Consider the following 26658-nt stretch of genomic DNA (forward strand, 5'->3'; position numbering starts at 1 on the left):
CTACTGTGCAAAGGAAGCAGTGCCTATACCAAGTTTGTATAAACACATAGGTCAGGACCAACTTCTTTTTTTCTGTTGCATCAGTCACATATATTCCAGCAACTATTCCATTCTGTATTAATTAGTATAGATTTATAATAAATTTTATAAATGACAGGGTAAATCATTTTTCTAATTCAGGAACCCCTTTGATGTTCTCAGGCCATTTCTCATCCACATAAATTTTTTTTATCAGCTTGCCGATTTTCTTGTAAAACCATAAGGTGAACTTGACTTAATGACATTGAAGTTTTAGTTTAATTTGAGAGAAATTGACATCTCTACCATGTCTTCCTGCTCATGAGCCTGGGATTGTTTTCCATTTATTTATGTCTTCTTGACTGTCATTCATTAAATTTACATATTTTTTTCTATAATCACACTGTATCTATTTTTAAAATTACCTAGATTCTTAAATTTTTATAGCAATCCAGCAGTATAACTTTCACTAAACTAAGTGTTCATCTGTTCCTTGGATGAATTGGATTTTTATGTTTATTATGTATGTGAACATTTTGCTTGTCTCTTTTAAGTTCAGAATTTTCTGTTATGTTATTGGATTTTCAATTTAGAAAGTCACATCATTAGCAAATAATGACAATTCTATTTTTTCCTTTCCAACATTTTAAGTTTCTTTTATTTTTCTCGTTTCTTTTTTCTTTGTATAATTGCACTGACAATGCAGGAATCAGTGATAACGTCAAAATTTTCACCATTAAGAATGATGATTGATTGTGATTTTATACTATTACATATCAATCTTCTATAAATGAAGGCATTGAAATGAATTTATGTGAATTTACTTCTCTCTTCACTCCTGGCTTGTATGCTTTTAAGTGATTTCTTTAGAATTTTACAGGGTCTCTTCCTTTCTTCTGCTTGTAACTACTGTTAGTAATTAGGTTACTCACTTATACTTGTATTTCTTTGCTGGTATAATTTGAATGTGCATGTTTCTGTACCCAAATTGCCTAACACATGTCTTTTAAAAAGCACATTTGGAGAATCTTTGAATGAAATCACAATACTAGTATATTTTAAGCCAAAGAGTTAAATTAATTTTCTTTGTCAATTTGCACAGGCAATGGATGGTTTCTTGAGAGCATCATTGTAAAGTCTGAAGAGGAAGACAGCAATGAAGAGGTGCTGTTTCCATGCAACAGGTGTGCTGTTGCTTCATATACCATTGTGTGAAATCTTGCCCTCCTTTGCCCAATTCATTGCAGCTGTATCATCTGCAGGCTATTCGCAAGTGTGGGACTTCATTATACCCACCCATAAAACCAGAACTGAAGGTCTTCTCTCCTTGGGGAGGTTTGCTTCATCCACACTAAGATGTCTTTCCTTATTTGTAGTACTTAACATTTCTCTCTTCTGGAATAAGCATGCTGAAATGGAAAGAAAACTGTGTTTGTGGTTCTGTCTCTCAAAGCCTTACTCAGCTCCCTGCTAGCTAGGTGCTCTTGGGTTCTCTCAACATTACTGAGATTCAGTTTGCTCCTTCATAAAACAGCAAAAATTTCTGTTCTACCTAGTTGATTTAAATGATTAAAATCAAGCTAAGTTATGTGCATGAACTGCGAACTCCAGCCTTAAACTAACATATCATATTATATGATAATTTATATATCATATATATTGGGAGAATAAAGAGTAGCTCTGTAGTTTTTTGGTCATGTGGTCAGGGGTCAATCACTTAACCTCTTAAGAGTTGCATTTTATATGTGTAACATTTATAATACTTCTCTGTTCTCCTGTTTGTTTCTTTTCTTAATACACATTCATTTATTGTGTATTAAGAAAAGTTATTGCCATTTTATAAAATTCAGGCTCTGGAGAGAGACCTTGAACTTATATTTTTGAACTTATTAATTAATGGGGACTGGAAAGAGTAAAGATTGAAGTTTTTCAGAACTGTATTTGAATTGTCACTCTGTCACTGGCTAGCTTTGGGAGCCTCAGTTAATTCTCATGTAAAATAGCAATAGCAATATCTATTTTACTGGGTTGTTTAAGGATTTCAGACAATGTGCAAAAAGTACTGTGAAAATGTCTTGCTGTTATTAGGTGCTCAGTGATGGTAAATGTTATTGTCATAGAAATAATTTCAGAGCAGGGAAATTTTTAGATGCAATACCACACATGCAAATGAAGGGGAAAGCACCCTTATTTCCAGGTATTTGGAACTTTCCGAACAATTGACTATTTTATTTTTTTAAATGTAGATATACACAGTCCAATATGATAGTTACTAGCCACGTATGGCTAATTAAATTTATATTAGTGAAAATAAAATAAAACTTAAAATTCAGTTTTACAGTTGTACCAGCTACATTTCAAATGTTCAAGAGCCACTTTTAGTTGGTGGGTACCATATTGGAAACTATAAATAGAAATTTGGTTCTTCATCAGAGCTAGATATTTGGTATCATATGAAGGTATATTTAATACTATACCATGTGATTTTTTGCTTTGAATACAATGTAAAAGGTGAATATAATAGAGGTATATTTATTATAAAATATGTAATATAAAATAATGTAAGGAACATATAAAAGATTATTTTTCTAAATATATCACATTTATAAAATTAAGAATCATCCAGAGCAGGTGATAATAGCCCTGTTCTTCTCTGTGTTAAAATTAATTTACTGGCAGTGCAAAGAAGTAGAATGAAGATGGACTTGACTTATTCCTTCAGGGACTGCCTATATTTTGGAGTAATTACAAATCTTGAAATTTGGATTTATAAGGAACAAAATAATGCAAATACATTTAGTTAAGAAGTTTTACCCTATTGTGCTACATCCTATTAAGTACTACATACAGGTGTGTCATTGCTGTGTTATTGTGGAAGCTGAGTGGCTGCCTTTCCCTGGAACCCATAAATAAACCCTACACTTGGGCGGGCCACGGTGGCTCAGCAGGTAAGAGTGCTTGCCTGCCATGCCCGAGGACCCGGGTTCGATTCCCGGTGCCTGCCCATGTTAAAAAACAAACGAACAAAGAAACCCTATGCTTAAATGTGTAGAAAGAGTACCTAGGATGGATGATAAAACTCATCTCCTAAAGCCCTGGGACCTTCCTGCGCATTCCTTCCCCTTTTGCCCTGAGCACATGGAAACATTCCTAGACGAAGCCCACCTGCTCCGGCGGGTATACTGCTCCAGATGGGAAGGGGGTGGGCTCCATCCACTATGACACACAAGGGGTGCACACATGGCATCTCCCTGCATCAATCAGCCAGGGGACCGAGACCTGCTGGCCAAGGGGAAGTGACACCCACTGTGAAGCTGACCTCGCTCTGCCTGCTCCATGTGGGTGACCGTCTTTCCATCAGAGCCTGCACTGGCAACCCTAACACCTGCAAACCACATAGCAGGTTGAGATCCTAAGACCACCGTTCCCGGTGGCAAAGCACGTCATGCTCCATGTGGCTAGACCCTTCCCCTGGAGGTGGTGACGGGCGTCTTGTTATTGACTGTCAGTTTGGCACAGTGAGCAGGGTGCCAACAGTTTGACATTTATGATTAATTTAATCATCGCAGTTTTAGGAGAATTTCCCTTACCCATTTTCTCTGAAATCCCAGAGTTACATAAGTTTTAAAAGATGGAGATACATTTCCTTTCTATTTCATTGGAGGTGGAAGAAACCTACCTACCATTTAGTCTAGTGCTCGTTTGACAGATGAGAAAACTGAAGTAGCAGGAGATGCACAAATCATAGTCCAGTTAATTCAGAGAGCAGGGTCAAGCAGTGAAGGTGCTGGGGCCCTTCGGGAACTTTCAGTGTCTGTCGATCTATCGTTTTCATTACATCCCCAGGAGTTTGTGAATTATCATCTAAGGAAGAAATCCCTGTACAGAAATAGTGAGTTTGCTGTAATATTAGTTTGTCAGAAAATTTTACTTAAGAGTTTGGAGATTTTAGAAGACACATATTTGACTACTTTCCCCATCATAACTGATTTGCTGTTTAAACTCAAGGACCCTTCTAATTATGAGAAAAGAAAAGGTCTCTGAGAAAGAAGTTATCTAGAACATTATTGTGGAACTTTAGTAAAAGGACATATTGGAGTCTATTATGTGTTGGATCCCCTAAACTTTTCTTGAACTCTCACTATGTAATGGGTTATATGATGGAACCAGAATTATACATGTGAACTCATTTAACTCTCACAGCACATTATTTTCACAGGCAAGGAAACTGAGGCACAAAGAGGTTAAGTTGCTTATCTCAAAATATTTGGTGGTGCCAGGATTCAGCTTAAGCTCCCAGCACTCTGGAAGGGTGCTGTCTAATTCAGGAGCCACTAGCCACACTTATCTTACTGAACTCTTGAGTTGTGGCTCTTGCAAACTGAGATGTGCTGTGGGTGTAAAATATATACCATATTTCACAAACTGGGGAAAAAAGAGCATATAACATCTCAATTGTTTATTACATTGATTGCATGCTGAAATGATAATCTTTTTAAAAGACTGAGTAAAATGAAAATCATTATTATGAAAACAATCTTTGCCTCTTCCTTCTTACTGTTTGGCATGTGCCTGCTAAAAAATTCAAAGTTATGTATGTGGCCGCGTTTTATTTTCCTTAAAGAGTGCTGTCCTGGAGTCTGAGGGCCTAACCACTGCATAACCCTGCCAATCCCACAATCAGGAGAGAAATAAGGCTTTCACTTAAACTCTGAATGGGAATATCTTGCCCTAAGTAACATTGCTATAGAGTGTTCCTAAAACAGCAAAATTTCAGGATGAACCAATGTGACCTTGCAACTTGAGTGCAGGACAAAGGTTTGCTAACGTTGGACTCCTAGGGGGTGTAAGGATAGTTCAGTGGTAGGATTCTCGCCTGCCATGTGGAAGACCCAGGTTCGATTCCTGGCCCATGCACTTCCCAAACAAACAAGCAAACAAACAAAACACCAAACAAACAAAAATTCAACAAACGGTGCTACAATAAGGGGATATTTATATAGGAAAATAATGAAATGTGACCCCTGCCATACAGCATACAAAAAAAAAAAAAAAAACAAACAAAAAATAAGTTGGACTCCTAAAGAAAATTTAGTATGGCCTGAATTCTTAAATTGGTTTTAAAATTTCTGAGCATCTCTCTGTCCCGAATACAGAGGTCTTTAATGTCCTTTATCTTCCTTTTAGTAAATGGTCTTTAAATACTCTCACCTGTCAATTATTTCCTCTCTTTCCATGGCAGATGGCTCGATGAGTACCAAGATGATGGCAAGACGGAACGGGAACTGCTTGCACAAAGTAACCACCGCACATAGCAGAGGTTGGATCTGTCCCCTCCTGAAAGGCCCACTGGGGTCTGTACCTCCACGGTGGCTTCAAAAGGCTGATTGTGATCATTTTCCTGCTCTGTCCCTGCACGGGTGCAGATACCTGGGGGGAAGTGTTAGTTTAAACTGGACAAATTCATTTCTTTTGAGAACTTCAGAATTTGGGAAGTTCTGCCAATAGTTGATCAAGATCAGTATTCTGATATTTAGTCTACAAATATTGATTCTTGTTATTGATATTGCTGCTGCTTCTTTGAGAAAATCTGACCCAAATGGTTTAAACAAATCGCCTCTGTAACAAATAACTGAATAGACACATAACATTTAACTAATGTAAAACACTTTCATAGAACAGATTAATTTTGAAGCAAAGCCCTCATTCTTAGATATCGGCATGTCTCTCTTAGTATTCATGGTAATAAAAGTAAGAAAACATAAAAAGAAAGCAATCAACTTGTAAATTTGCTTTGTCTGGGTCCTCATTTGTGTCGGTGTCTTTTGTCATCTGGCCACGTGGCCTGCAGACCTGTTGCAGCGGGGAGGTGGAGGCATCCCACTTCCATTGTGCCGCTTTCCCCCATAGAGCCTCAAATACCTGCCAACTCAGTGCCACGGGCAACTTCCTCCAACCTTTCAAGTTAGTGCACAAGATGAAACCCACTTGCCAGCCTGCAGATGGCCATGGAAGGGCTTTGGATGTCAAAGACAGCTGGGCTTGTGTCTCAGCTCTGCCTCCTCTGACTAGCTTTGTGACCTTGGACAAGGCAGGCAACTCTCTCAATCTAAGTTTCTGCACCTGTAAATGGTTCAATAACAGTAGGAATCACTGATGAATCCAGGGCTTTGGGTTGTGTTTCACCTATCATTACCATCCTTGCTTTACAGAATAGGAATCCTAGAGTCAGAGAAGACAAGAAACCTGTCCAAGCTCATCTCATAAATCAGTGGGAGAGCCAGGATTTGACCTTACACTCTGACCCCAGAGCTCAAAGACACGAGTAGTGCCCCTTGGCTTCTTGTCCATCTCTGTGGATTTTTAAGTATCCCATGAACTCATGCAGAGAGGCCCAAAGAGTCATATTTTATACATCACCTTCATGGTTTTTGCCACATGTAAGTATCACCTTTAATGTTTTCTACTTAACATTTTTCCTTTAAACTATCTTTAAATCAACTTATTTGGGGGCCAGGGGATCTTTGCCTCATCATAAATCATAATCATAATATCCATGAAATCACTGATTTAATAGGTTGGTTATATATTTTCCCCTAAAACACATTAAAATCAACCTATACCTAATAAAAATTTTACATTATTCTATGTGCTACCCAGAGTTATCTTTAAAATATCCAATGGTACAAATTCCACAATTTGGGAAAACACTGAGTTAATATACATGGAATATTTAACTCTGTGCCTGGCTAATAACATTTAAAAAAATAGAAGCTTTTTGTTTTTTTTTTTTTTGGTTTTATCATGGTTTTTCTTTTACTAAGACTAAGGGACACACCCAGCCCTTAGAAATTATGCATTTTACATCTGAGGATGAAACACATCCAGAATAAAGCTTCGGCATTTTAAGGGTAACAACCTTTTTTTCCCCTAAAGTGGCCAATAGCCTACTGGGGTGAAAATAATCTGCATTTCATCCAGGCCATGGAAAAGCTTGGCGAATCACCTATAGCTACCAATGACCCTTATGTATGGTGCAGGCACAAAACAGATACCAAATAAATGCACTTTCCTATTAGGCAGATGTTTAGGAAGCATCCCCAATGTGCCAGGCATGGAGCCAGGCACTAGGGAGAAATTGCAAACCACACACTACAATTTTCCTGTCCCCAGAGGGCTTGTGTTCTAGTGGAGAAGTGAATGAATGAATGCATGATTGGACACATGCCAGTGCCTTTCTCTATTAAATTGTAAGGACTTTGGAAGTAGAATCATTGTGTACTCCTTTTTCTACAGTTAGTAATCGGCATCCTGCCTGGCTGTCATAAATGCTCTGTCTGTTAAATACATAAATCATCCCTGCCTTACAGTGGAATACACCATGTTAGTGTTTAGAATAGTAAACCATAACTGATTCAGTTCATCTTTGTGTGGGGTAACCATTCACAAATCACTATACTCAATTCCTCTATTTTTACTAACTTTCCGACAACTAATACATTTCAATTCTGAACATAAACCTGTCCCCTACCTCCCAACCCAAAGATTGGAGTCAGGTGTTTCCCAAGTCTATCCAGCAACATATTTACAATCCTCCTCTTGAGAGGGGAGGTAGGTGGAAATACTGATTTAACACCCCCCTTTTTTCCCTTTCATTAAGTCTTGGTTATTTCATTCTCATTTTCTTAGCTATCGTCCAGATTCATGGTACATCTCGATCTAACTTCCTTAGGCAGTGGAATTTACCCTGAAAATTGGAAAAAGGACAGTGAAGTCATTTATTTCTGGGTCTGTAGAGAAGACAAAAATTGTTATCAGAGTACACAGTACAAAGAAGGTAAACAGATTGTTAAAGTAAAGGTTAGGTTGAAAGAAGCATATTTTTCCTTGTGGGAAGAAAGGTAAAACCTCTTTCTAGAACTGTGCAATGTGCAGTCCCTTGGAAAGGCTGGTGGAGGGCAGATCGATGATCGCCAAAGCAAGGGCCAGAGTAACCAAAGAGATGATGACAATTAAATGCAGTATGAGATCCTGCATGGAAATTAATAATAGGGGAGAAAAATCTCAATAGGATACTATTGGGATATATGAAAAAATTAGAGTAGCAACTTTAAGTTCATATCAACACTAAAATTCTTCAACTTGATAATTGTATTTAAGGTGATTATGTAAGTGAATACCCTTGTTCTTAGGAAATGTACATGGAAGTATTATGTGATCAAGGAGCATGATGTATGCAGTATACTCTCAAAAGTTCTGAAATAGATTGATAAATTGAAAGATAGAATGATATGGCAAATATGAAAACATGATAAAACTGGTGGATCTGGGTATCTGGTGTTGGGGTACGTTGGAGTTCTCTGTATGGATATGGTATTATTTTTGCAACTGTCTGGTAAGTTTGAAACTATTTCAAAATTAAAAAAAAATGGAATAAAAAAAAAGCTAGAAACAGAATGTGTTTAATCACATTAAGAAACTCAGTGGTTCAGCAAAATCCCAGTGTCTTCACATTTTTGTTCGTATCTGGGATGGGATAAGATGGAGAGAAGACTATTTTTGCCTATTGTGACAAATCCTCTCTTGTAACTAGCATATTATAAGACTGTGGCAAGAATGAATGGCCTTAGAGTTCTAACATGTTTTCACAGAAACCTCACCAGCAAACCTAGGTAAATGTTTAAACGATACATTTGTTATATGAAATGGTGCTACATCTTTGAGACTGCAGGTCATACAGTATCTTGAGAGCAAAGCAAATTTTTTTCAGCAGGGAGAGAGGCTTTCCAGAGAGTCCACTACAGTTTTATGTCTCAAATCTCTGCAGTTATCAGGACCGACAACACTTTTGAACAGTTAGATTTTAACTTATTTTTAGAAGCAAAAAAAAAAAAACAAGAAATTAGGTCCTTCTCCCATGCTGATGCTTTCAAAATGGAGATTCATTTTAATTCTTTCAGGTACCAGGATAGTGTGTACATAGCAAGGGCCCAAGAGCTCAGAGAATAATCTTGATCCTCTACAGACAGTTTGAAGTCCTAGGCATGTAACATTAACTTCCTGGGACCTCGGTTTCCATGCCTCTCTAATAGCGACTACTGCATTGATTATGTTACAACCGGTTACTAAGTTTATAAATATGGCAAAAAATGATGAGTTTTTGCAAGTCAATCCATATCCATTGACTTGAAGTTTTGCAAGCGCACCATTCTCTAGGCTTTACCACACTGTTTTCTTTGTTGGGAAGGCCCCTCCCTCCAAGACCAAATTTGAAGTTCGCAGCATCAGTCAAATTTAAGTATCTCCATCCTTAAGGTCTCCACATCACCTTGTCCTTCACTTTCTTATTGCAGTTATCAATTTCATAGTTAGCGTGTATCTCAGTCCACAAACCCTGACGTGCACAAACAGTACTTTAAGAATCTATTTACTTTCTTTGTTCTGTGTACTCTGATAATAATTTTTGCTTTCTCTATAGACTCAGAAATAAACATGACTTCTCTATCTTTTTTTCCAGTTTTTGGGGTATAGTCACTGTATAAGGAATTTAGATTCAGATGTACCCAGAATCTGGATGATATCTAAGATAACGAAATGAAATAACCAAGACTCAAGGCAAAAAAAAAAAAAGGTAAAATCAGTATTTTCACCTACCTCTCCTCTCAAGAGAAAAACTGTAAATATATTGCTGGATAGAATTGGGAAATTCCTGGCTCCAGTTTTCATGTTGGGAGGTAGGCAGCAGGTTTCTGTTCAGAACTGAAATACATTAGTTGTGGGAAAGTTAATTCCTCTATTTTATTAAGTATAATGACTTATGAGTGGTTATCCCAAACAAATAAGAACTGAAGCAGGTATAGTTTAATATTCTAGTCATTAAAAAGGTGTATTCTATTGACCTCCGGCTCTCTTGCATGTGCTGGGACAAAACTTCACATACTCAAGATGTGTTCTCCTTTCTAAGGCGAAATGGAATCACCAAGGCTTGTGCTGTTTGCAGAAAAGGAAGGAAATCTCCTCCTCCCAGTCTGTCAAGATCTCTGCTGATGTGTGTCCCCTTTCTGCTTCCAGGCCACTCACCCAGTGTTCGAGTGTCTGGCAAAGCTGGGAACTGGGGCACTCTGCGTGCTATGTTCCAGGCTGCCTTGCAGGCTTCTCTTTCAGAAGTTTGCCCCTCCTTGCACTCTTTCCCCACATGACGATGGTAAATCTCAGAGGGATCTCGCTGTTCCTGAGGCCCACAGATCTCTTTCTAGAAAAGGAAAATCTTTTTTCCTTGCCTTGCTGTTTCTCAGAAAAACCTTCCCTTTTTTGCCTTCTGCATCAGAACAACCAGCAAAATCTCTAATAAGTTTTGGCTTTTTTAGAAGACAGGATTTTTTTTCTCCAATATGAACAGGATGATGGCAGAGATCAGAATCTTCCCCCTTCTGTTCTTACCCAAATTAACAAAGAGAATGAAAAACCTGCAATTATCTCCATGTTCAGTGAAACCATGCAGCAGTGAAAATCTGCAAGCTCCCAAATGCAAGAGAAGGCCTGCCCAAAGCAGCTAGTAATAGACAGAAGATCAAGGGGGCCAAGTGGTATCAGAGCTCAGGACGTGCTATCAAAAATCCCCTTCCAATAGGTACATGACCCACCAGCATATGAACAAGAGCTATATTTTTTATTTACAACTTTTGCAGTGGGAATCTATACGCAACATGACTGACATAGAAGAGATAGGGGCATTGAGTAGTGTGTCCCTTTGAACTCAGCCTCAAAGAATCTAAAAACAATTTGCCCAAGAAAATGAACAGTTTACATTGAAAACAAAACAACTAACCCTAAATAGAAATGATACACCATTAATGAGTATACACAGAAACAAAAGATACAGACTTACAATGTCTTTGGTTACTGGAATTATCAACACAGATTACAAAAACAACTAGAGAGACCACTATATTCCAAAAAATAAACAACGGATTTGAAAATATCTTCTGGGATTGAAAAAGTATAGAGATAACCTTGCATATTGGAAAACAATAATCAAATAAGATTTGTAGAAGTTAAAAATACATAATGCTTAAGATTTAATTCTAGGTTGGGAGGGTTTAACAGCAGAGTAGGCACACTTCAAAAGAGAATTTGTCAATTGGAATATAGGTCAAAAGAAATAATCTAGAATTTAGCAAAGAGAAAGAAAAGAGATGGTATATATGAATTAAAGTTTAGAAAATTTGGAGGATAAAACAAGACGTTCTAATATGTCTAATTGAATTTCAAAAAAGAGAGAGAGAGAATGGTATAAAGGCAATATTTGTAGGATAATGATCGAAAAGTTTTCCAGAAGTATTGAAAGATACCATGTCACAAAGTCCTTCATTTCCCAAACAACTTATAAACAAAATCATTAACAAAACTGACTTAACTGAGAATTATAAAACATTACCTCCAGCAAATGCCAAATGCACGTTCTTTCCAGATACAGATGGGACATCATAAAAATTGGGTGCATGTTGGACCATAAAGCAACAATAAAACAGAATGGATTACAGATACCTCAATAACGGGGATGGATTTCACAAACAGTGTTGGCCAAAAGAAGCAAGAAACACACACAAAAGTAATTCCATTTATATAGATGCCAAACACAGACAAAACTTCACTTCATAGGTAATGTTTAATTGCATACATATTGATGGAACCTATGTTTAAAATGCCAGAAAATGATTACCAAAAAAATCGGGAAGATGGTAACCCCTGAGAGATGAGACTGTATTCCAGGGCAAGCCCCAGGAGGAGTGACTCAGCAGATAACCACGCTCACCTTATTGTGATACCTACTGGGTGTTAATCTAGAATATCCTTTACATTGTTTGTATGTGTTTTATGTACTCTTCTCTTGATGTTCTACCCCACAATCAAACAGAAAAATTCTAAAAAAGATGTATAGGAAACTAGTGAAATAAAATGATTATCTTTGATGGGGACAGATGGAATGCACAAGATGGAAGACTAGGGTAGGGGCAAGTGTTTTCCTATCTTTTTTTTTTTTTAAATCACATGATTGCATTGTCTGTTTTAAAAATGAAGAATGAATGATAGTTGAATAAATGAATGATTAAAAATGAACGGGGGGTGGTGCGATGGTGGCACAGTGGCAGAGTTCTCGCCTGCCATGGCAGAGACCCGGGTTCGATTCCTGGTGCCTGCCTATGCCAAAAAAAAAAAAAAAAAAAAAAAAAAAGGGGGTGCTTCAACACTCCTTCTTACCAAAATTCCAGGGACAGAGCTTTTCATAACCTGACCTCCTTCTTGAAAGCTGGTGCAAAAGGAGGAAAACAGAAATTATCAGATCAAAAATTTCCTGCCATGTTAGTCTATTCTCTCCACTTGACAATGAAGCCCTCTTGAGCCAGAATTTTTACCTTATTCCTCTTTGTATCCTCAAGCACAGTGCGTGGGTCAGTGCAGGCAGAATATTAGAAATTTGCTATTAGAAATTCAGTATATTTAGGAGTCATGGGGATAGACAGGAGGGTTGAGGGAATGGACATATTTTAAGAGATTCGTCTTGTTTTCTTTTTTCCAACAGTTTTGGCAATTCTGCTTTAGCCCAAGGAGATATTCTTAGAAAAGAGATTTGAGAGGTTTTTCTGTTTAGCCCAGCATTGCTATAAGATGATAAGAAAGGACAGGACCTCAAAAAGATGCAGAAGGTTAAAAATGTATTGGATGTGAAAATCCCAGCGGTTGGGGTGATACTGCATTGCAATTTCCTGGGAATGTTCAGAAACTGTAAGAGTGGTTGGTGAAACCCAATACAACATCTTGTTTGAGGCACTTGGCTATCATGAGATCCATGGAAACTTGATCTCACTCACTGGCATTAAGGATAGATTAGTAATATGTGTTACCTATTACTCAATTGAGAAAAAAAAGACTCAAAGCATGTTTAAAAAGTGCCTATTTTTGTAGACCTGGTGGCTCTTTAAGTCATTTTACCAGTAATCAACCCATTGCCATAAATTTTGTGACTCTCTAATTTGTTTCATGTCAATCCTCTTCTCAGAATTAATGATTACTGGCTTCTTTAATTTTAACAATGAAATTGGGGTGGGGAAGGCGTCAAAATAACTTTAAGCATGACACAATCATTTGAATGCTTCAAATGCATTCAAAATTTCAGAAGGTTCCCTAATACTTAAATAGCCCCCCCTCCCTTTTTGGGAAATGTTAAGGGTATGATTAGAGAAGGATCTATTAAATTAAACTCCTGGAACCTGTTGTTGGCATTTATTGTTTTTTGGCTGCCCAGTGCCCATTGCCCTTCCTTGGAACTACTTTTCTTCTAAGCACGTCTCCCCAATGCAGATGGGCTTTCTCCACTGTGCCCCATCCTTCGCTAGGCTGGGGGCTAGCTGTGACCTGAGCAAAACTAACATTTGGAATTTGAATCTCAAATAGCAAAGAGACCAACAAATGTTGGTGCTACATCCCAGAGCAGCCAGGGGTTGACTGTCAATGCTTTGATGTCTTGGTCCACTGTGGCTTCCTCCACTGACCCCAGATGCCTCTTCACCCTCAGGTTGTCCCCTCAACTACAAGGCACCATCTTTTAAGTTATCCAGTCTCAGTGATTCTTTCCAGCAACTAAAATATTTTAACACATTCAAACACGTTGCTCACCTCACTTTTATGACCATCTTCCTCTCTCTTCTGTCCCACACTCTTCTGCTGGCATACTCCATCCCTCTGGTTGGTCCATAGCTGACACCCCCTCTTACTCTTCTTCCCACTTCCCATATCTCCAGTCTTAAATAGGTATGCTGTAATAGATACAGCCTGTTTTCGAACTGAAGCCCTTCAACAAAAGGGGAGTGTTTTTTCTGTTTGTGATTTTTATTACATTTTTTGATGATTAGCATTTGATCTTGTGGTTTATGTTTTATTTATACTTAAGCAACTTTCCCTTTGCTTTTATTCCCCAATCTTTTATTCCTATTTCTAATGTAAAGGAAAGGGAATGCACAGAAATAAAATTCTTTGTCCAAAGCTGCCTGTTGAAACCCACTTCTGGTTTGTCATCACATTTGTCTGTTTTATTTTTTTTTAATTATTAATTATTAAAAAAATTATTAATTATAAACAAAGATTATCTTAGATTCTCTTTGTAACCTGTAAGGGCAGGCAGTCAGGCCTGCCTATGAAGGCCTTTTTGTAAATACCGTCTATATCATGTTTTCTGCCTCTGGATACAGTTAAAAAGGAGTCTGCCAGAGTGGAGGAAAAAGAGTGTCCTTGCTGTGGACTCAGATAAAGATATTCTTCCCGAATGTGCTCACACAGCAGAGCAACCTGGGAAAGTCATTGAAAATGCAGATTTCTGGGCCCCACTGGACTTCGTGGATGGACTCTCTGGAGATGGGGTCTGGGGCCTTTTGCTGAATCATGGTTTTGTGTATTGGCAGCTCCCTGAGGGACAGTGAGGCTTTCTGGTGTGCACTGACCCCTGGCTGGGCATCTGGCAACCTCTGAATTAGAAATGTCACTGCTGCATCTTGGTGACACTGAGCCTGTCCTGTCATGTACTCCTTCAGGAAATGTGGCCAGTGACAGTGTGTGCCCACTGCTTTGGTTTGCTAATGCTGGTGGAATGCAGCTTACCATAATAGATTGCTTTTTTAAAAGGGAATTTATTAAGTTACAAGTTGTAATTCTAAAGCCGTGAAAATGTCCAAGTTAAGTGACCAATAAGAGGATACCATCTTGGAGGAAAGCCAGCAGGCATCCGGAACACCTTTGCTAGCTGGGAAGGCACATGGTTGGTGTCTGTTGGTCCTTGCTCCTGGTTCATTGCTTCAACTTCTGATTCCAGTGGCTTTCTCTCCAGGCATCTGTGGGCTCTCACTTAGCTTCTCCCTGGCAAATCTGATTTCATCTCTTAGCTTCCCTTGGCTAGCTCCACGTTCTGGCTCTTTTAATTATTATGGGTCCTTGCTTACCATCTCCTGGGGCATTTCTGTCTGCATCTCCGAGAGTCTGTGTCTGAGTTTTCTCTGAAATGTTTTCCTCTTAAAGGATTCCAGTAAGCTGATTTAGACCCACCTTGAATGGGCTGGGTCACATCTCTATGAAAACAACCTAATCAAGAGGCCCCATCCACAACAGGTCCGGCCCTCAAGATAGGATTAGAAGAACCTGGCTCTTCTGGGGTACCTAACAGTTTCAAACCAGCACACCTCACTTGTGCTTGCCTCTCCTGAGGTCTGGAAATGGTGCAGTCAGGGGGAGATTCTGACTGACCATGGATAGATTTTTCTCACCACTGTCACATAATTGGGCATAGAGACAGGCTAAGGGTTAAGGAGGTTGGCAGTCAGACTGTGTTCTTTTTGGCCAGAAACCCCCCAGGCCAGAGTTCCAGAAACAGAATAAGTGCACTTGGACTGCATGATGTTACCAAGTTCAAGAGAGAACAGGGTACCTGAGTGTCTGAGTGTGACTGCCTGTCATATTTCACAGTTAACTTAATGAAAGGAGCCCCTTTACCATTTAACCACAGTTCCTCACAGTAGCTCTTGTTTTACATTCTCTGAAGCCAGACAGTGGAAAAGGGGAACAAGAAAGTTCCCATACTGTGCCATGGAATACTGTCCAGTTTTTCCAGGGTTGTTCTTGGTGAGGTGTGTTTTGGTTTGCTAGAGCTGCCAGAATGCTATATACCAGAAATGGATTGGCTTTTATAAAAGGGATTATCAAGTTGCAAGTTATACATCTAAGGCTATGAAAATGTCCAAATTAAGGCACCAAGAAGAGGATATCTTCTCAGAGGAAAGGTGGTGCTCTAGTTTGCAAGCTGCCAGAAAGCAATATATCAGAAATAGAATGGCTTTTAAAAAGGGGAACATACTAAGTTGCAAGTTTACAGTTATAAAGCTGTGAAAATCTCCAAATTAAACATGGAGATTTATAAAAGCATGGTTATAGAAATGTCCAATCTAAGGCATCCAGGGAAAGATGCCTTGGTTCAAGAAGGCTGATGACAGGTCAGGGTTTTGCTCTCAACTGGAAAGGCACATGGTGAAGATGGTGACATCTGCTAACTTTGTCTCCAGGCTTCTTGTTTCATGAAGCTCCCCCAGGGGTGTTTTCCATCATCTCCAAAGATCTCTGGCTGCATGGGCTCTCGTGATTCTCATAGCTCTCTTGTGGTTTTCCAAAAATGCTTCCTCTTTTAAAGTATGCCCAGTAAATTAATCAAGACCAATCTGGAATGGGTGGAGTCACAACTCCATAGAAACCATCTAATCAAAATTTACCACCCATAACTGGGTGGGTCTCATCTCCATGGGAACAATTAAAAAGCTCCCAGCCAGCAATATTTAATGAGAATTAAAGGACATGGCTTTTCTGGGGTCAAACCAGCACAGGCAGTATCAGGGTGGCTCTGTCCCATGGGAAGGCATTGGTGATGGCTGGCCTTCCTCGGTTGGTTTCAGAATGACTCTCTCAGCTCCTATGAGTCCTTCTGCCCTTCTAGAATATGTTTTGTCTTTCCCCACTTATGCTAGTGTTCTTTCAATCCATGCATAGGATTCCCTCTTTCATTTCTAATTTTTGTATTTTCAAATCAGATCCATCTTTCAAAACCTGACTTTATTTATTCCCTGAAATGACCTATCCAACAAAACCAGTGTCCCAGTAAATCTTGGAGTCAAGCATATTTTATGCATTAAGGAGATGGGTAATTAAAGAAATACAGACTCTTTTTTAATAAAGCTAGCTCAAAGAACTATCACAAAAGATTGAAAAGAAAAAAACCTCAATCAAACTTTTAAAAAAAGTAGTTTATCTTTTTAAACAATCAGTGCTCTTTATCACCAGTGCATATTAACATTGGTGATTCACAACTTAATATATATATATTAACATGGGCAGGCACTGGGAATCGAACCCAGATCTCTGGCACGGCAGGCGAGAACTCTGTGAATGAGCCACGATAGCACTGCCTTTAATTTATATCTTAAAATGCTATATAAAAATGCTGAAACTTTCAATGTAATAATACCAAGAGCTGCCATAAGTAGAAATAATATGCTTTGGGGAACTGTCTTTTAGCATATTCTCTAAGATCTTTTTGCACTTTTCAAGGTTGTGGTTCTTTCTTCTCTTAGGACTTTAACTCTCTTTACTATTTCAGCCTGGTTTAACAATTTAAGTTACTGCAGTGTTTTTTTAATATGATGATGGGATTAAAGCAAATCTATTTCTGCTTCTGTTGCTTACATTTTGCTTGTTAATCTGGACAAATCTGATTGATTTTGATTAATTATTTTAAAGACTACTGTTAAGATAACATCTTACAGTTTCTGCTGAAGTTTGAAGAAAGGGAAAGGCATTTTGAGTTTCAAAGGTCAAAAAGTAGCCTTAGTAATTAGGAAATACCTTTTTCCTTTTATGCTCTACCCAAATGAATGAAATCATGAACAAATTACTTACCCCATTTTGATGCTCTTTAATGAAAATGCGTCTAGTAAGTATTGAAAATCCTAATCTCCATCTAGCTGTGGGCTTCTCTGGGAAATAAGAGTAGAGTTTGTGGTTTGAATACCAGCCTGACCACTTGTCCTTCTGTTTCCTCTTCTGCAGATCGGGGACAATAATTACACTGAAAGCACTGGTTTAGAACAATATAATCAACTCAATCAATGATAACGTTGATTTTGTCATTGTTTTATGCTCTTGTTGTTTTAAACTTTTTATTATGCTAAAATGCACACAACTAAGCAGGATTTAGACTATAATATGGCTGTTCAGTGCTGTGTTGTCGTTCCCCCTGCTCAGAATAAAGTTGTTTCTTATCTATTCCTGTCTGCTGTACTCTTGTGGCAGCCAGGGACGCTTGGTCTCATACAATTGGAAAAAAAAAAACAAAAACGCACACAACTTAACATTTTCCATTTTACCACTTTCAAGGAATATTATAACATAAAAATATGATAATACAATAACTCAGTGTTATTAATTCCAGTCCCAATATTGTGCTACCAACACCAGTATCCGTCACCCCAAGCTTTTCATGTCACCACAAACAAAAATGATTGCTTTTATTTGTAATGTACGGGGTATTTTTTCTGATAGGATCTTTTTCTCTATTTAAATTTGGATAATTGTCAAAGTGAAATAACTTGAATAATTGTAGTTTCCTGCATCTTTTTAATCTTTTTTTTTTGTGTGTGTGTATTTCATTCTTCTGTAAGACTTTAAATCAACTCTTTTTTCTTATGCAGGAATACAGTGAGACTTCTACTGAGGACCTGGGTTCCTTCAAGTGGCCTTAAGTCTGTGCATTTATTTATTTGTTTGTTTCACTCATTTGGGGTTGGGGTCTGGGTGGGCAGGGGAGGAGTTGACCCTGTCTCTTGATCAGGCTTGATCCAGTCTTCCTAGCATTATGGAGAGAAACCTGCCTGACATACTACACTAGCTACAAATCCAGCAAGTTCTTCTCATCCACTTGCATCTTCACTCATGGAGAAATAAATTCTGAGCACTGTAAAAGGGTAAATAAAGGTCATGGAGAAATAAATTCTGGGCACTGTAAAAGGGTAAATAAAGCTAGAAGCAGCCATCAGACCTATCTGTTTAGATTATTTTCCCCTTTTCAGTTGTTCAGATGCTCCAAAAAAGTGTCTCTTTTGTTTAGCTCCAACTTTCAGACACAGTACATATGTGCAACCGTAAAAATCAAAGAACCACAACCCCAAACCATGCATACAGTAAGGTGTCTAAGACCCCAAAAGGGGCAACATTCCTGCAAAATGCTGTTTGTGAGATGATCTGAGTTATAGTGTCATTAAAATAAAAATGATTCAAAGCAGGAGCTGGTAAATTCTCAGCTTCTTTTGAATGGCCCATGAACTAAGAATGGTTCTTAGATTTTAAAAGATAGTAAACAAACAAGTACATGAAGATAAACAAAGAAGAAAAACAGATTGTAGCAGTCTTCAAAGCCTAAAAATACTTGGCCACTGGCCATTTTACAGGAAAGTGCACTTACCTCCGATTTGAAGTGTCCAAAACAAGTAAAAAATCAGTTCATTATTTTGATTTAAAATATAGCCCAAAAAACTAATTTGAAAATAATAGGGTGAAACTTGTACATATTTTGAAGAAAAGAGAAATCATGGGGTTTCTTTCTATGTGGATTCCTGAAGGCACTGTGTCCTGCTGGAGATGCTGTCAAATCCCTGAGGGATTCTGGCCATCAAGTCACCTCTCCGGGCTCTGACCCAGATATCTCTGTCCAGCTCATCATTCTTTCTCTTTTAAAATGCCTTGAAACAACTAGGAACAATCTATTTTCAAATGGAAACAGATATTATTACAAATTCTTTTCAAATTTCCTGAGCGAAGTCTAACCATCTTTTTTTTTGCATGGGCAGGTGCTGGGAATGGAACCCGGGTCTCCAGCATGGTGGGCGCCACCATAGCCCGCACGAAGTTTAACCAATTTTGCCCAAGATTTCCTGAAATATGTAACCAACCGCCTTGCCATGATCATCTGGAAATAGCAGCCGTGAAAGCAGCCCATTAATAGTAGTGATTCTGGCCCATTTTTGAACATTCTTCCCAAGCAGAGAAACCTTTGTAAATACTTGGTGACTTCTGAAAATAAACAAATGTTTCTGTAAATCACTTAAAGGATAGACCTGCAATCAAACTATATCCATGTCTCCTTTAAATTTTTCAAATTATAAAACGTTTCTAAATTAAATAATAAATAAATATAATTAAAATGCTACTAAATTAATTAGATTCCAGGGATGTTAAAATAGGAGAATATCTTCCCCGTTCATGTCCTCAACTTCATTTTTTTTTCAAAGGTTGCCCACTCACACAAAGCATGCCACTAAACTTTGCACTATAAATGAATTCTGATGACAAGAACTTATATTCAGTAACGACCCAGGATGGATTCACAAACTACACAGACTGTGAGCCATATTGCTGCCGGCTGTTGCATATTTACAGAAGGACTAGGGAATACTGAAATGGATATAGAAAATCTGCAGAGAGAATGATAAATAAGGAATGAAAATGTGCAAAAATGGACAACACCTACAGTAAGAGCAGAGATGAATAAAATTAAAGAATATGAGTTAGGAATGCAATTTATTTAAAAAATATCTTGTGAAATATCTACTGCAATATTTAACAACTTTATGTCATATCGATATCTGTAAAATGCACATTATTGCACTGAATTTATCAAATGAAGTTCTCTGATTTTATCTAACAGCTGATATATGATTAATACTGTTTGCTTGTTTATGTTTGTAGGTTTACTTTGCCACTGAGAGCATCTCTTACCTCTTCTGCCCTCATGATAAACAAATTCTATCCTTTCTCATATGTTGAGGGCAAGTTTCTTTTGAGTCAACTTAACAAATTCCAGTTCAGTTTGAAAGATGCTGGGAGGTTTGAACAATGTTGTCTCAAAATCTCAATACTAATTTTTTGAGTCAAATTTTTAAAGTATAATTTGCCTACAGTAAAATTCACCTTTTTTAGGTATACAATTTGATGTATTTTGACAAATGGATATAATTTTTGAAGACCACAACTGAGGCATAGACTAATTCTACTGCACCCAAAAGTTTCTTTGCTTGCCTTTAACATTTATCTCCTCCTTTTTCTCCCTGCTCCTGACAACCAATAATCTGATTTCTGTTCCTATAACTTTGCCATTTTGTAAATGTTATATAAATGATATTATAAAATATGAGGCCTTTTGTGCCTTCCATCTTTCACTTAGCATTCATGCGGTTGCATGTGTCAATAGTTATTTTTCCTTTTTTTATTGAGGAAACATATATACAACAAACTTTCCTATATCAACCACTCCCAAGGCTTCCATTTTATGGGATTAATCTCATTCAAAATGCTGCATTACCTTCATCAACTTCCATTACTTAAACTTTTCCATGTCCCCAAACAGACACTTGACACCCATAATGCATTGACTCCCCATCTTCCTACTTCTAGCAACCTACCCACTACCTCTTTGTCTCTGTGAGCTTGCATGTTCTTTATTTTCTTTGTGGTTACAATGGGGCTTAAATTTAACATCCTAAATCTATAACAATTTTGTTTGTTTTGTACTACTTCAAAAGTATACACAAACTGATTTCCTATACTCCTCTATCTCCTCACCTTTAGGTAGTTCTTATCACAGATTATGTGCTATATATTATGAGACCAAAATCATTGATTTATCATTACATTTTATTAATTTGCCATTTAGATCTTGAAGGAAATAAAAAGCTCAGTTACAAACCATTTATATCAACATTTGTTGTTACCCTTACTAGAGATCTTTATTTCATCATGCAGCTTCAGTCTATTGTCTATTGTCTTTTCCTTTCAATCTGAAAAACTCTACTGCCCTTTCCTTTTAGCATCTTTTGTAGGACTAATTAATTGAGTGGTGACAAACTTCCTTAATTTTTGTTTATCTAAGAATGTCTTCATTTGTTCTTCGTTTTTGAAAGGCAGTTTGCCAGATAGAGAATTCTGGGTTGTCATATTTTTACTTAAAAAATTTTAAATAAGTCATCCCACTCCCTTCTTGCCTCTATGATTTCCAGTAAGAAATGGGCACTTAATCTTGCTGAGGCATCCTTGTATGTGACACATACTTCTCTCTTGCAGCTTTCAGAGTTTTCCCTTTAACTTTGGTATTCAACTACTTGATTAAATATACCAACTTCTGGGTCTCTTTGGGTTTATCCTGTTTGGAGTTCATGGAACATCTTGGATGTGAATGTTCATGTCTGATTAAATTTGGGAAGGGTTCAGTCATTATTTTTTAATAATCTCTCATCCCCTTTTTCTCTTTCTCCTCCTTCTGGGATTCCCACAATGTGTATATTGGTACACTTGATGTTGTCCTACAGGTTTCTCAGTATCTGTTCACTTCTTTTCATTCTTTCTTCTTTCTGCTCCTCAGATTGGGAGATGTCAATTGTTTTTATCTTCAATCTCACTGATTCTTTCTTTCTTCTGCCAGCTTCAATCTGCTTTTAAAACGCTTTAAGGAATTTTTAATTTCCATTACTGTGTTCTTCAACACTGTTTGTTTCTCCTTCATAATTTCTACCTCTCTATTGATATTCTTCTTGTGTTCATCTACCATTTTCCTGATTTCCTTCTTTTTTTGTCCATGTTTTTCTTTAGCTCTTTGAGCATATTTAGGACCAATTTTTAAAAATGTCCTTGTCTCTTTGTTCTAGGTATGATCCTCCTCATTGGTGGTTTCTAATGCTTTCATCTTCTCCTTTGTCTGGGCCATCATGTGTTGTCTCTTTGCATGCTTTTTTTAAAAAACCTTTTGTTGAAACCTGGACATTTTAATATTTTAAACGTATCATTGTTGCAACTTAGAATCTCAGTTGTCTGTTTCTTAAGTTTGTATTCAGCTAGAGTTAACACAGAGCTTCCCTTGAACACCAGGAGCTAACAAAAAAAGAGAGAGAGAGGAAAGGAAAAAGAGGAAACACATTTCCAAGTCTGAAGATTGATCTGTGTGAGTGCACTCCTTCAAGGAATACAATGAGTTTATAGAATAGCTCCAGGCTAAGCATAAGGAAGTCTGCTGTCCTTTCTGTGCATGTCCCTTATCTTGGGCACGTGTGCTTGGCTCCAGGAGTCTCCCATTTACATGGGTACAAGTGTCTCCTCTTACCTAAGAAGCAATTTCCTCATGTCCAGTCATCCATTGCCCCAGGCAGCCATGAGCTGACTGCTCTCTCACTGATTTCTGTAAGAGAGCTCTGTGAGCTGCTTCTGTGTGCAGGGAAAGTTATGGGACATGAGCCTCTGAGAAGTATTCTGGTTTGGTCCCAGGTTGCTACCTGTCAGATTGTGCCAGACACACATGCTCCCAGTATGTGTAAGAGGATTATTCTGCTCCCTCTGGAATTGAGAACCAGGGACCTGTACTAGGAGCATGGTCCAGCTCCATGCCAATCTGGTGAGGGGGTGGGGCAGGGACCAGGCCAGGTGTCATCAAATTCTATCACTTTTAAGTAGCCTTTTCAGATTTGTTATTTGTCCCATTTCTGCAAGCCTTTAACTGTTTCCTGGAGCTTTGAGAAAGATTTTTCTACCAGTTCTTACTTGTAATTCAAAGCTTCTATAGATTGACAGAAGCCTGAAGCTTCTCTGCTGTCGTGACAGGACCAGTTTTTTAAAAAAATTGCTGAATAAATAGAACTCCACTGATGTATCACTATTTGTTTATTCATTTACCAATTGATGGTAAATGAATTATTTACTGTCATTAATAATGACAGCATTATTTCCAGTTCCAGGCTGTGGCGATTTGAAAGGATTTATGTACCCTGGAAAAACCATGTTTTAATCCTAATCTATTTTGTGGGAGCAACGGTTTCTTCTAATCCCTATTCAGCACTATAGGTTGGAAAATTGATTAGGTTATCTCTACAGAGGTGTGACTCAGTCAGTTGTATATAATAAACTTGAATACATGGGGACATGTCTCCACCCATACTACATGAGTCTTGATTAGTTTACTGGGATCCTATAAAAGAGGAGACATTTTTGGAGAGAACGCTTTTTGAGAACAATGAGAAAACCAAAGCAGAGCCGAGTGGAGCCACCAGGCTGAGAGAAACACAAAGTCTACCAGCCAGCAAACTTTAAAGATTCTGAGAGAGCAGAGAAGGACGACACAATGATGAGAGCCATGAAGCAGAGTCCATCAGCCAGCACCCTTTGGAGATGAAGAAGAATGCCCCTGGGGGAGCTTCATGAAGCAAGAGGCTTGGAGAGGAAACTTGCAGAAGATGCCATGCTCACCATGCGCCTTTCCAGATGAGAGAGAAACCCTGACCAAGTTTGCCATGTGCCTTTCCACTTGAGAGAGAAACCCTGAACTTCATTGGCCTTTGAATCAAGGTTTCTTTCCCTGGATGCCTTAGATTAGACATTTCTATAGAATTGTTTTAATTGGGACATTTTCTTGGCCTTAGAACTAAAAATTAGCAACTTATTAATTTCCCCTTTCTAAAAGCCATTCCATTTCTGGTATATCACATTCTGCAGCTAGCAAACTAGAACATAGGCCAGTATTAATAAAGCTGCTATAAGCATTTATGCACAGGTCTTTGTGTGGACATTTAGTTTCATTTCTCTTGGACTGGGATTTCTTAGTCATATGATAAATGTATATTTACTTTGACAAGAAATTGCCGAATAGTTTTCAAATATACAAGCACCATTGTGTGTTCCCACCACACTTGATGCTGTCAATTTTCTTAAATTTTAGCCATTCAAGTGTGTCTCTAAGTGATTTCTCACTGAGTTTTAAATTTACATTTCTCTAATGACTACTGGTGTTAAGCAATTTTTAAAGGGTTTTTTGTCATGTATCTATTTTTTTGGTGGTATGTCCCCAAATATTTTGCCCATTCTTTCATTAGGTTGAATCATTTTTGTATACCTTTCTTGTTTGCCAAGTGTTTTTCAAGAAGAGAATTTGCCTAGCTCTCTATCTGCTGGAGATTTTTGATGAGCTTAAGACAAGGAAGTCTCTCCTTCCCTTTTAAAAATCAGGATATTAAAAGCATCCTTGAGAATGTCAGTAGAAGAAGGAGCCATGTCCCTTGTCCCAGTGCATCCATGCAGCCATTTTTGCCTTCTTTATTCTTTACTTAATCCTTCCCATGAGGTTATACCAACCTGGATTGTGGGTATAAGGTAAGACAGTGACATTCCCTGCTCTAGCTCTAACTCTGAAATCTCTGCTCTCATGGTTCAGCAATGAGACAATCAATGATTGGTTGTCTACACTGGCTCAGAAAAGTCTACACTGTGGACTGAGCATCCCCATGGGTGGCCCCCAGAGTTTATATCTCTTTCTGCCATTAGAGCTAAGGTATGTTCTCTAATTCAACCTCACAAATTCTAAAGCTCCTATTTTAAATACAATTTTATGGAGATATTCTCACATACCATATAATCATCCAAAGTATACTATCAATCGTTCACAGTATCATCATACAGTTGTGCATTTATCCCCATAATTTTGAACATTATTATTACTCCAGAAAAATACATGTAAGAATCAAAATCAAAATAAAAATGAAGAGAACACCCAAAACATCCCATGCCTCTTATCACCCATTAATATCTATTTATTTTTTGGCCTTTATTTTTTAGTCATCTGCTCATACACTGGTTAAAGGGAGTGTCTGCCACAAGGTTTTCACAGTCACATGGTCACACTGTTAAAGCTAGTTATACAGTCGTCTTCAAGAATCAAGGCTACTTGAATAGAGTTCAACTGTTTCAGGTATTTCCTTTTAACTGTTCTAATCCACTAAAAACTAGAAAGGGATATCTATAGACTGCATAAGAATAACCTCCAGAATGACCTCTTGACTTTATTTGAAATCTTTTAGCCACTGAAACCTAATTTTGCTTCATTTATTTTCCCCCTTTTGGTTTAGAAGGTTTTCTCAATCCCACAATGCCAGGGCCAGGCTCATCCCTGGGAGTTAGGTCCCATGTTACCAGGGAGACTTACATCCCTGGTTATCATGTCCCACATAGTGGGGAGGGTAATGATTTTGCATGTAGAGTTGGGTGTAGAGAGGTACAGAGGCCACACTGAGCAACAAAGGAGGTTCTCTGGGGGTGACTCTTAGTCATAATTATAAATAGACTTAGCTTCTCCTTTGCGGGAATAAACTTCATAAGGGCAAGCCCCAAGATCCAGGTCTGGCTTATTATTAGATTGGTAGTTCTCAATGCTTGAAAGAATGCCAGAGATTCCCCAGGAGGGGAAGTTTAATATTACTGTATTTCACACCATTCACACCCATTCCTCAAAGGGGATTTTAAAGCTCTTATTTTGATCCCTATCTGATGCCTGCATCTTCTTCTCAAGTCAATTTGGACCAGAGAAGTAAGTGATGCAATTGGCTGCTGGTAATCTCAATATACAATTCAGAATGCACCCACTATTTACCGAGTGTCTTCTATGCTTTCTCCATTCCACCCATGGCATATATATTTATCAAGCACTTACCACATGCCAGGTATTGAGGCATTAGCAATTTGGAAGTTTATGTGCTTGACTTCAGATTATTAAACTCTGCTCTTATGGGAAAAGAGGGGAAGAAATACCTATATTCAGTTTTCTTGAAGCATCCTCCTTTATCTATGTCACATCTATTTCCTTTACCCTACTTTTGAGTATAAATAGAAGATCTTCTCAAACTTTCATCTTTTTAGTTCTCAGTCTTTGCTACATCACAAAATATATCTTACACAAAAAGCAACCAAAAATATTGAATGTAGTGATAATTTTACTGAGAATATCTTAATGGTGATGCAGGTTTATGTTACAAACATGATCACTATTAGATTTTAAGGTCTTACAGAAACCATTTCTGTTTAGTTGGTACAACAGTTTTGAACATTTTTAAATAAGAGTTTTGAGTAGTCTTTCACAATTAGAAATACTAAATCTTCCAGATAGAAAATATTCTAAACATTTATTTCAATTGCAGTTTTTACTTGAAAAGTTAACTTAGAGTTCATTTAAGGTTTTGATATGTC

General features: G+C 37.8%; 1 protein-coding gene and 1 non-coding gene across 2 annotated transcripts in view; both read left to right on the forward strand.

Annotated features, from left to right (window-relative positions):
- Positions 1–5755, forward strand: part of RP1 (RP1 axonemal microtubule associated) — a 378450-nt gene extending 372695 nt beyond the window's left edge. The window contains exons 29-30 of the mRNA XM_077166764.1: positions 1121–1202; positions 5261–5755. Coding sequence (XP_077022879.1) covers positions 1121–1202; positions 5261–5333 — 155 coding nt within the window. The 3' untranslated portion in view covers positions 5334–5755. The remainder of the gene's footprint in view (positions 1–1120; positions 1203–5260) is intronic.
- Positions 5756–17793: 12038 nt separating this feature from the next.
- Positions 17794–17925, forward strand: LOC143689259 (small nucleolar RNA SNORA63). Its single transcript, XR_013178707.1, has one exon. It is a non-coding gene; the product is annotated as a small nucleolar RNA SNORA63 (small nucleolar RNA).
- The last annotated feature ends 8733 nt before the right edge of the window (positions 17926–26658 follow it).

This window comes from Tamandua tetradactyla, chromosome 6 (genome assembly GCF_023851605.1).
Source record: "Tamandua tetradactyla isolate mTamTet1 chromosome 6, mTamTet1.pri, whole genome shotgun sequence".
In the NCBI taxonomy this organism is placed as follows: Eukaryota; Metazoa; Chordata; class Mammalia; order Pilosa; family Myrmecophagidae; genus Tamandua; species Tamandua tetradactyla.